The 12,081-nt window shown below is 44.1% G+C and overlaps 1 protein-coding gene across 5 annotated transcripts in view; it reads right to left on the minus strand.

Moving 5' to 3' along the window:
* Positions 1 to 12,081, minus strand: part of LOC116399228 (nuclear factor 1 X-type) — a 112,595-nt gene that overhangs the window by 79,777 nt on the left and 20,737 nt on the right. The window contains exons 1-2 of one of the 5 annotated variants that reach the window (XM_031876210.1): positions 11,469 to 12,010; positions 8,343 to 8,378 (exon numbers count right to left, since the gene is read on the minus strand). The exons of 2 other annotated variants lie outside the window; for them this stretch is intronic. In XM_031876210.1, the coding sequence (XP_031732070.1) occupies positions 8,343 to 8,378; positions 11,469 to 11,495 (63 nt within the window). In that variant the 5' untranslated portion in view covers positions 11,496 to 12,010. Of the gene's footprint in view, positions 1 to 8,342; positions 8,379 to 11,468; positions 12,011 to 12,081 lie in introns of those variants that run through there. 2 more of the 5 variants (XM_031876208.1, XM_031876211.1) reach the window with 2 other exon arrangements.

Here is a 12,081-nt window from a genome sequence, read left to right on the forward strand (position 1 = left end):
CCTAAACAGAGCATAAAAGTTTACATCACGGAGCACGGCGCAGCTGCGAGTCGGGGATGGCTCGGGTCGACCGGGCCAAAAAGGAGAAGCCGCAGAGTCGTGTTCGGTTCTAATCCTGTAGCCCTGCTCGGCCTCGGCCCTCCTCTGCCCCACTCCACTCCGCTCTGGTTTTATTTCAACAAGGGGTCTGTTTGACTCTACTGCACTCTGCTCGACTGTCGAGGGGGGTCTCGAAACAGCCTCAGCCAGCCGGCGAACACAAGTCACAAGAAGCATAGAGCGCGCACTCATACCCGACACACACACGCCTCCACACAAACGGAGTCAGTTAATAAACTCCCGCCCTCCGGCTCTGTTTGCTCACAGCTGCCAGGCCTCCTCACAAGAGTTCATCTGAGGTAAAGATATGTAATATTATGCAACCAAGTATAGATTTTCCACCCTTGGCCCCGCGCCAACTTCCTGCTCCGAAGAGCCCCTTTGTTCCCTGGGGTGATAGCGATTCCTTGCCGGACAGGGGGTGGCCGAATTAGATATAAGGGCAAAAAACGTAGAGGGAAGGTAAGGGGGGAGAGAATGAAAGGAAAGAAAAAAGGCAAGGGAAAGAAAAAAAGAAGGAAAGAATCATCCAACATATTGTTGCCTGACATGCTTTGTCTGTAACTAAAAATCCTCCTTGCCCTATCGACTCTTGTGTTTCTATTTCTCCAGCTCTTGAAAATCGGGTCACAACTGTTTTCATTACTGTTTGACTCGCAGGTTCGCAAGCCTCCGAGCGTCAACGTTCCTCCACCCGCCCCCGGGACAGGAAAAGACTTTCCCTCCCAACGTTAACCCAATAAATGCCTATCAAGCCCAATCACAAGCCTTTGAGCCACGTTCCCGGGGAAAGAGAAAAAAAGCAAATGTTAATGCCGGGTTGAAGTAGTGGATATAATCATTGCCGGGGCTCGTAATCTTATCTGCTAAATAGCCGATGCGGATTATACTCCTGCATGGTCGGTTTTCATCTCCTGTGCCGGATCGACATCCAGGACTCTACTTGGAACAGTTTTGCCTTTTGCTACGGCATGAGGTAATGCAGCGTGATGATGAAAAGAAAGCCTCGGGGAAATTCGAGGTACAATCAACGAGCCAATCAATGCCTCTTTATCCCACCGCTACTTAAAGGAAGGCCGAAGAAGCGGTGAAAATATGATGAATGCTGTGACATCATGTAGCGGTGTCACTGCGTGATGTCATCCCTTTGACGGCTGAACGACCGCCCCCCCCCCGCCATTTCCCAATTAACTGCGGCCTGATGGAGTCTTTGTCCTTTGTGTCCAAATGATTGCATTTGCCTCTCTAGGCTTCACCAGGTGTGCAGGGATGTTTGCTTTGCCTGGTAATAAATGGATGGATGGAGGAAATGCAGGAAGCCATAGATTAATTACTGAATGTGTGTTTTGCTGGCTTCTAATATGAGATTCCCAACCAGAGGTACTCAAGCCCCTGGAAAGATCGGAGAGTAACTGAACACATTTTAGAAATACAAAATTGCCACGTATATAAGAGATCTACCTACTAATGGCTAATTTACATTGCATGGTGGGCCTCAACTCTACTCAATTTTGGTACCAGGAGCTTGTCTCAATTTCGTTTTCCACTTAACATAGTAGCCACCACTGATTGGTCAGAGAGAACCTGTCATAGCGACGCCGCATGACGGGTTCTCTCTGACCAATCAGCGGTCTGCAGTGTTTTAACTCCACCTTCTAGTATAAACTCAGTCCTCTTGGAACATTGAGCGAGGTTGTACCAAAAATAAATACCAAGTAGCCTACTATCCACAACTTGTGCCAATGGAAAACCAAAGAGGAAGGGTTCCAAGTGATTCGAGTCGACCCGAACCATGCGGTGGAAATGTGGTATAAGTGTTGTGATTCAAAGTGTGTGAAAACTAGTTTGAAAGCGAGCAGAGAAGCCTAAACCGTTAGCAAGCACAGACAGGTAAATGAAATGGTTAGCTAAAATCAGTTAACTGGAAATACCTGAAATATTTAGCTAAAAGTGACGGCTAAACTGTTGAAATAGTTAGCTAAAAGTGATGGTTAAGCTGTTGAAATAGTTAGCTAAAAGTGATGGTTAAGCTGTTGAAATAGTTAGCTAAAAGTGATGGCTAAACTGTTGAAATATTTAGCTAAAAGTGACGGCTAAACTGTTGAAATATTTAGCTAAAAGTGATGGCTAAACTGTTGAAATAGTTAGCTAAAAGTGATGGCTAAACTGTTGAAATAGTTAGCTAAAAGTGATGGGTAAACTGTTGAAATAGTTAGGTAAAGGTAATGGCTAAACTATTGAAATAGTTAGCTAAAAGTAATGGTTAAATTATTTAAATGTTCAGCTTCTGCCATTCTACAAATGCAAATTGACCCAAAAAATTAAGTAATCATATTCACTTGAGTTTATCCGATATGGCCGTGGGGGTGAACATCAGACAAAAAAAAAAAAAAAAAGAGTTGGAAACCACTGTCCTGTATCACACACACACGCACACACACTCTCATGCTGTAACACATGTCGTGCCGGGTGTGATATTTTTATCTGAAAGAATGCACACCTGTGCCTCGTGTGATTAAGTATGTGCAGGTGCGTTATGCATGAGGGAAACAAAATATAGCTTATATACATAGTTAGGCTTTGAATTCAAACAGACACTGTGTGCGCCAAATGTGCAGAGGATTTTCATTTTCTGAATGGGTGAACTTATTGTGGCTACAGCTCCGGTCTTATTCACAAGATAATAATGTGCATGCGTGTGCCATATTTGTGCGAATGTCTGTATCTGCCTTTCTTTTCTTTGCTATTTATTTATTTATTTTTTTTGGACTGACTGAGTTGGAAGTTTGTAGAAGAGAAGGCTGCAGTCAAACGCGCGGAGAGAGAGAGTGACGCGGTGCTCGGATTTCATCTGGATTAATCCGAGCTTTGTAATGGAGGGGCCTACTGTATATATTTAGCCGGCGCAGTGAGATGTAGGTCAGACAGACAGGCAGGACGGGCCAAACAACATGCCCAGATTGCCCACACCGAAGTGACCTTGAGTGGGCCGTCAATGATCCGCAACAACAACAACAACTCTCTCTTATCTATTTCTGTTGACCTGCGACACGCCAGAATACAATGGCGTGTCGCACGCTCCGCATTTCCCCCCCCCCGGTGACGAGCCCTTTTGCGTTCCTCTTCTGAGGAACACAATAAAAGATCTTAGAAATTCAATATCTTTTACTGAAACGTCACTTGTTGATTAAAAAGGAAGAGCCGAGAATTACTTGCTGTCAACGTTCGCTCCGTGTGTTGACACTGGCATTAGTTAAAAATTGAACAAAGTACACTCTCGGTCTGTCTTCTTTAGCACCAGACACGGAACAAAACTAGCAAAACACTGAAGAATATACAACAATCATTCATTTTACCAACCCGAAATATGACTCTATTGACTGAAATCCTTTGCTGCAGTGACAGTTTATGCTGCTGGCCTCACACTAGTAGCTTTGGAGAAAATAAATATATGATTCTCATATGATCATGAATCGACATGTAATAGATTATATTTGTTTAACACACATCCATCATCGCCCGTCTTTTTTATTTTCGTTTTTTTTTATTTTTAGTGCCACTTATATATGTTTTGCTGATTGCCTCTTCCTTCTGCTGGATGTTTGAGCTTCACTGTGCAGAATGATGCATGTGCGGAGCATTTCTTTGCGTATGTCTTAACAATTCTGTATGGGTGACTTTAAATACTACAACACACTCATGAATCCTAAATGATGCGCCACTTTGCAGTTCAAAAGTTTTGCCCTCGAAGGCCACTCCAGCGCAAGCAAAGCGTGGCAGAAATATGGCGGCTTGAATGTGACATGTCGCTGATACTCTCACGGATAAAAGATCTATTCAAAACAAACTGAAGCCCAGGAGGAGAAGGAGGAGAGTAAAGAAAGAAATATGTGTATGTGTGTGTGTCTCATCTGTATAAACCTTAGGTGCCACACCGTCTGTCATACAAACACTGTGTGTCATTCTTTCACACACACAAACACCGCTAATTGTCACCGCCAACACCTTACCCTCAATTGCCCTGTCATATTGGTTGTCACAACGTTCCGAAGAGCCACATAATGGCGGCACAGTTGTTGTTAGAGTCAAGACTTGGGATCAGAGGGAGGAACATGCTGTACTGGTGTGTCTGAAGCTCAGCTATGACAACGCTCTCAAATATTCAACAATAACTTATTGTTTTTCTGCTCACGGTCCGTTCTGGTAAAGACTTACTTCTCTCGGTGGTTTCTAAATTCATACACACAAAACTCTATACACTCTACGGGTTGAAAAAGGTTCTTCCTGAAGGGCTGAGGTTCTACCCAGAACCATTGGCTTCTAAAGAAAGGGTTTTTCAAGGGTTTCTTGTCGGTTCGATTGAGAAGACTTCATCCAATAGAACCCCTTTGGAAGAGAAAGTTCTTCTGCCCATACCCCCTGAAAAACTATGAATGTTAACTATGATTATTGTGGGTTTGGCTTCACCACATCAGCCCAGGACCTCAAGAGGCCCAGGCCTCTTGAGGAACCCTGGGTGGTTCCTAGATGAAACCCCTGGAACATAAAAGTCTTCTCTGTAGAACCCTCTGGGTGGGTTCTGGATGGAATCCTTGGATTATACAAGGGTTTTTGTGAAAACTCTCTGGGTGGGTTCAAGATGGAACCCTCTGTCACTGGATGGGTTCTAGATACCTGTGAGTACCACTCTACTTCAAGCACTGCTCATATGAGGTTCTTGGTGGAACCTTTCACAGATGGTTCTGAGTACAACCCTTTATGTTGGGTTCTAGGTAGAACCCTCTAAAAGGTTATAAAGGTTCCACCGGGAACCAAAAAGGGTTCTCCTATGGGGACAAGCCAAAGAACACTTTATGGTTCTAGTAAGCACCTTTATTTCTGAGAGGGTATCTTTTCTCGCTTTCTCTGCTCTCATATTGTAAACTAAGTATTTTGGGTTCCTCTGTATATTCTCGCTCAATTATGTAATTTAGCACCCGTGTGTGTGTGTTCAGTAGCCATGGCAACAGCACAACATATCGGCGACCACAGGACCGCACTGGGGCCGCGGGCACTGCCAGAGTTGTGCCAAAGACTAATCCGTGCCAGAGGTGACATGAGCGAAGGAAAAGTGAGGCGGGTGGAGACAACATGACACACACATGCAAAATCACACACACACACACACACACACACAGACAGACACGCCAGCGTTTCACTCTCTCCTCTCACTCCTTCCTTTTAAAACACAAGCGCACACACTGGATATCCTCCCATTCTTCTTGGCTGGAGCCTCCCATGGCAATAGCAGGAGGAATCCATTCTCCACGGATGCTGGGACAGCTGTGCTGATACTGAATGAGACGCAGTTGGATTCTGCCTCTCTCTGCATGCAGCTTGAGATAAAAAACTACATGCTACTTAATTCAAATCTATATCGCCCGCTGCCAAAACGCGCCCGGCTCATCCCGTCTTTGTCCTCGCCGACGAGAGCTCTGAATTTCTTTTTTTTTGCAAGATTTGCCGTAAATTCAATCCTGCTGACGCACGGTGGCCCCCAGTCACCAGCTGACAATAAACACAGAGAAATGTATATCGCTGGAAAAGGAATTATTCACAGAAACCTTCATAAGCCTCTCAGCTATATGCTCAGAATGCAAATAATCCACAACATGCTACCAATTTTGAAGCTGCAAAGATAACAAAAAGCTCTGGGATGCTATACCTCCTTGTTTCAGGGCTGCCAGCACCAGGGCAGAAATACACAACAACTACCACCTTAAATGGGCCAATCCACAGTTCAGTGTGTAAAATACTTGAGTCTTTTAATGGTGCTGGTTTTTGCGGTGGCTTGGCCCTGTAGCTGGCTGCGTGGTATGAATGAATAAGTAAAAGGAACATGATGTCCCTGGCGAGCGTCTGGCATCGTGACCTCCCGGCGTCCCGTGGTGAGGGGGAGAAGATCTGGCGCTGCCTGCGCGGCACAAAACAGCAGCACGGCCAATCGCGGGACTCCGATTTCACCGCCGTAACCCTCCCGCCGGTCTTCCCTCCTCGCACGTGCACGCACACAACTCGGTTACAAGAGAACACAATGGATCCGCCCCACCTGTCAATCAAGTGTACGATGAGTTCATTCTTCTGTCTGGTGTCCAAGAGCCGAGTGCTTTACTGGCTGCCGGCTCGCTTTTATCCACAGACTAAACTTATTTTAGTTACACTGAGGCCGTATCTGCAGAATTAAGACGATTAAACTTATGTGCAACTGAACCGAAACCTGCAGCGATACCATAATTAAGCATACGGGCAACGAGACCAATTCTTAAGGCCTCGCTATGCGACTGTGGTGCTGGTAGTTAATGTGAAACCGCAGCGATTGGCTTAAAAAGATTTTAAAGAGAAACACAGCCGCCTGGTTACTGGCATCCCGGCTAATCCAGCAATAGCGACTCACCGCTACCATGGAGCCCACACTGTCACTAACTGCAGAAATATTACCTCATTTTTGGTAAAAAACAACAACTAAAAAAGCAATTTCAGAGAGGAGCAGACAAAAGAGTCTGCAATATGCATTTAAAGGATTTATCCAAAGAGATTCAGTAGTGAAAACAGGTTGTAAAAAAAAGATAAAGATAGGAGCGATTGCTGCGTTCCAGACAACTCGGAGGTCAGAATTTTCCCAGGTGATTTTCCCCAAGTTCACAGGTTGGAACTCTGCCTTTGAGTGTCGTTCCATTGTACTTTATCTAGTAGGAGGTTGGAATTATTTGAGTTCCAAGTTGTCCGGAACGCGGCTTAAGCCTACAGATCACGGTGTTAAAGTGAACCATCACATCACATGGCGATCGAGACAGACTGTAGAGCTGGGTAGGTCTATATTCAACTCTAAAAATCATTCAAAAACAAAAGCAGCATGTGTAGACATCCAGTATACCTTCAGTAGCTAGCGTAGCATAGAAGTGCTAACGCTAGTTAACTATGTGCTAACGTACTCTGCTAATGTTAGCTCCACAAGTTTTTACGTAGAAAACGTTTTAGAAATGTATATATCTCTCCAACCTCTCCACATTACGAGTATCACCATTAATCTTCATTATTTAACCACGACTGGCTGGAAATACACAAAACCCTCCTGAAAAATGAATCTAAAATGGAGTCCATGGAGCATGGATAGCTGTCGGACCCCCGGTCGGAGCTGGGTCTGGGTTCGAGGGGCGGGACTTAGCTCTGGGTTCGGCATGAAGAAACCAACAGCTTTAGGAGCGTGTTTGCATGTCCGTGTGTACGGGACGCACACATATCTATGTGCGGTCTTTTATTCTGAAAAAATCAAACATTTTCTGTTTATTCAGACTGGTTCCATCAGCTTTGAATCCACTGAACAGCTGTTCCAACTCATTTTGCAGGCCTTGGAAAGAGACAGAGGGGAGGGGTAAGGGGGGGGGTCACGTGTAAGGGACCACCTCATTATCAAACCGTTTGTAAATGTAAAGCTAACTCTTCAAAGTCCAGCTATTGATAATATTCACTTTCAAAATATATTTTCAGTAAAAACACTGCTTTCCGATAACGAGCGGCGGTGACGAGAAAAAAAAACACAATACATCCTCTCGGAGTGACACACAGGTGCAATAAAGCAGCGGTGACTTCTGATGGACAAAGAAAAAAATGTATAAAAAAAAAAAACATTTGCCATATAGCCGACTGTTGTATAGACGTAATAAGCAAACAGGAAACTTGCAGCTGCGTGACAAATACGTGGCCCTGGAATTTGTTTTTAAAGTGCAGCACAAGTTTGAAAGAAAAAAGGACGACAAATTTCAAAATAAAGGCTGTCAAATTCAAATACCATAAATATAGCATCATATTTGTATTGAAACATATATTTATCTCCGGACCTTCCTCTGCGCACATTAAAACACAACGTGGTCGGAGCTGCAGACAGTTTTTTTTGGGTCTATTTTCGCTACAGCGTGCCTGCATTGCAACATTAAAAAACAAAAGACGTCTGGTTCGAACCATATCGTCAATAACAGGCTGGACAACAACAACAAAAAAACAAAAAGAGAAAATGCAACTTTTCATGGAGCGTGTGTGTGTGTGTGTGTGCAAAAGAAACACTTTTTTCCCGCACGGGCCCTGCAGGACTATAACTCATGACTCGTCCCCCCCCACAAAAAAAACAAAAAAACATTTTCTCAAGATGGAGTATGTAAAAACACAAACACCTAATGCGGAATAAGTAGGGACTAAATAGGACTTACCACTAAGGCATTGTTTAGAAGGTGAGTAGGGTAATACTTTAGTGTTGAGAGGGTGTTAGGAGAGCAGGGGTCAGCGTCCAGGCGGGCAGAGGAGGGGGAGGGGGGGCAGAGGGAAGGAATCAGTTAAAATGTCGCACCAGTGAAAACAATATATGAGAATATATATGAACTGCATAGTAGAGCTACTGAACACATTACAAATATCCAATGAAAAAATAAAGAGTTATGTTTTAAGGTTGCAGATTTGTGCTGCGTCATTGTGGCCCTGCGAGAAGAAACGCACACTTTTGGAGAAAGGAACAAAATAATAATAATAAAGGACAAATAAATAGGATCGTTAATTGAAAATTTACAAGAGGAAAAAATGACGTCAGGAGATATGCTTCATAGGCTTCAAATGATTTTCTTTTTTTTTTATGGAAGAATGGGAAATTAAAATTTAGAGCCAGTGTACTGATGCTGGCTCCTACTTCTCTTCACAAACCTAAATATTACATTAAAAAAAAGCCTAAATATAGATGTGTTTTTATATCTAACATGAAACACACACACACACACACACACACAAACACACACACACACACCTCTCCCCGTCATTTGCTTCCATTTTACGCACCGTCCGTCACATCCCAGCAACGCTGCTGCTGCTCTTCAGTAAGACTTGTGTTCTTTTTTTTAAATCAGTTAATAATTCATTCGATTGTGTTTACAAATTGGTGCCACATTCGAGGTCCAAGCTCAAATTTCTTAATTATTAACAGCAATTCAATAAACAAAAATGTGCCTGCAAGGGAATGCGGTGTGTGTGTGTGTGTGTGTGTGTGTGTGCGTGTGTTTGTGTGTGTGTGTGAGTGTGTGAGGAGAAAGAGAGAGAGATGGAAAGTTGTTTTCTTCTCTGCACAACACACACACATATAAGGTACAACATTTAAAAGTAAAATAAAAAAAACAAGACAAGACTGAAGGGGTTCTGGTTCTGGTCTTCCCTGCACTGTGAGTTGCCCTCATGTGCAACATGTGCACCGCGTTACACTGTGTGAGCTTCTGTTGCCGGCTAGTTTGAACTGAGGGAGAATTTATGTCACAAAAAAAAAAAGAATTGAAAGGCTCCTTTTTGCTCAGAAGTTATCTGCTGTGAAAGAAATTGTTCATCAATTACAGATAAAGTCATCAAGGCCTGTGTGGGAATAATCCTAAACACACACACACATCCTCATTTATAGGCGAATAAGCATCATCTACTTTATGTCCATTTCTAAGTCACTTTGAGCCTCCGAGGTTCCAAGTCAACACAGCACATAAAAGTTCCTCCAATAAAATGAATTAAAAGGGAAATGATAATTTAAAAAAATCTGGTGTCAGCTAGAGTTATGATCCTTTGTAAATGGGGACCAGACAGGACTTGTGCCCGCACCGACTCATCCTCCCGGCCTCTGGTGGCAGCCGGTCAGTCGGAGGAAGTCTCTTTTTGAATAAAAAAAGCGCTGTAAAAATCAGGGTTGAATTACACATGAAACAGGGCCTGGCAGTCCGCTGTCAGAGCCAGCCAACGAGGGATAAACAAGTCGGCTTTATGGGACTCCCAGCGGCTGTGTATGCCGGCCAGGTCGCTGCCACCGGTTGGCTTCATAAAAAGAAACCTTTGAAAAATAAACTGCAAAAAAACAAGGGGAATATTTAAAACTAGAGATTATTTTTTAAACGTATTTATAAGGCTGATGAGTTAATAAAATATATAGATTAGTGGTGTATGAGGGATTTCTGAAATGTGCAAAAAGAGCTGCACCAACGCTGCTCTTTTTCTCTGTAAACGGGCTATTTTTTAGAGTGATGATACAAAAAAAATCAAGATTTTTAGAAGATTAAAGCAGAGCAAATGAAAAGAGTTTGACTGCAAAGCATGTCGGACGGGTCAAAAGGTCACATTTACTGCAGATGCCTCACACCTGAAGAGAATCATTTCACCCACAAGTTCAAACCGCTACTCTATAATGATTCCCTGACACTTATCATTTCCTCCACAACAGCAGCAGCAAAGTAACAACTAGCAGGTTAAATGTGATGTTCAAACAAAAAATCAATAACTTGTAAAAAAAAGGCAAGATTTAACCAGAGACAAGATGTCAGAGGAAGGCATTTTACATCAAAAAATGTGTGACATTTAGTTTGTAAAGTTGGTCTAAATTTAAGTGCAACAGGAAAAACAACTCCTAAACTCAAGTCATGGGGGAAAAACAACATAGAGAGACAAGAGCCTGAACTGTAAGTCCCAAATCAATGCAGCTCTACCTGAACACGTGTTGCGTTCAAGTGCAGTAAACGTGCAATAATAGTCAACCACAGCGCAGCAAAGATCCACATAGAAACTTTTTTTTTTAAAAGCCTTTCTCGGAAGACTGTCTGCGCTGCTCTTCAGTTTATAATCACACGCACACACGCGCGCGCGCACACACACCAGCAGATCCAATGTGTCGCCCCCCCTCCCTCCCACCCCCGTGGTCTCGGCTCCACATGATATGCAGCCCCTAAAGGCGGCGGTGTGCGCCCTGCTCTCCTGCAACTCCTCTCACCACCGCCCCCCCCCCAAAAAAAAATATAACACTCTTTATAAAAAATGAATCTTAAACAGCCGTTAATGTTAAACTCCGGTCCACATTCTTGTCTATCCCCGCGCGCGCGCTCTGTGCTTCTTCTCCCCTCCTCCTGCAGGCTCCCCTCCTTCTTCTTCTCCTCTTTTTTTTTAATATGAAATACATTTCGGGAGAAGCGCCATTTTACTCTCCCAAAAAAAAAAAACACCCCATGTGCGATGGGAAAAAAAACCCACAAGAAAGTGCACTTTCCGGCGCGGTGGAGCGGAAACGCGCCCGGAGAGACGAACCTGGGGGGGCGGGGGGTGGACGAGCGTCGGGGAAGTTCTATAGTTGAGGGGAGAAGTTTAGGGAGCGAGGAAAAGAGACGCTCCGGCACAACTCACGAGCACACGTGAAACAACCGAGAAGCTGCGTAATAAAGCAGGAGAAGATAGAAAAAAATAAAAAATAAAAGAACCTGGTGCCCCCCCCCCCCCTCCACCCCACACCTACGAACAACCCAGACCCAAAGAAAGAAGAGCAGAGGATTTACCTGTGTCAAGCAGTACGGGGAGTACATGGCTGTGTTCTAGAGGAGCGTATTTAAGTCGGATGGGAGCTCGCTGTGGTGCTGCATTGCATTCGCTCTCCGTCCTGTTTCTCTCACTCCATGCTGCTGCAGCGTACAGTAACCCCGCCTAGAAAGTGAAAGCTTGCACAAACTTTCAGGGAAAAAACTTTCTCTCCCTCCCCTCTCTCCTCTTTGCACGACTCTCTTTTTTTTTCTTCTTTTTTTTCTTTTTTCTAATCGCTCTCCTCTGTCTAAACGAATTCTCACTAAAAACAAAACAAATAAAGGCGGGTTTTTTTTCTTCTATTCCTGCGCGGAGCACGCCTTTTTTTGGGACTTTTCACATGATGGTGAATCTTCTTTTGGGGGGAGTAATCTGCCCGACCCGCTCTCACCTCTGCGTTGTGCTTTCGTGTTGCGTTTACTGACCCCTGTCCCGTCTCCACGTTATAGCAACGGGGAAATAGCGGCCGGATGAGGCAGACCAGTCGCGTTTTAATGTATGTGTAGCGGCGCTGTTGTTACATTTCTGGACTCGGAGGGGAACACATAAACGCATCATCGACATAAGAGCAGAGTAGCGAAACAGCTGAGG

Source organism: Anarrhichthys ocellatus, unplaced genomic scaffold, assembly GCF_004355925.1.
Source record: "Anarrhichthys ocellatus isolate YVR2014 unplaced genomic scaffold, GSC_Weel_1.0 scaffold106, whole genome shotgun sequence".
Lineage (NCBI taxonomy): Eukaryota > Metazoa > Chordata > Actinopteri > Perciformes > Anarhichadidae > Anarrhichthys > Anarrhichthys ocellatus.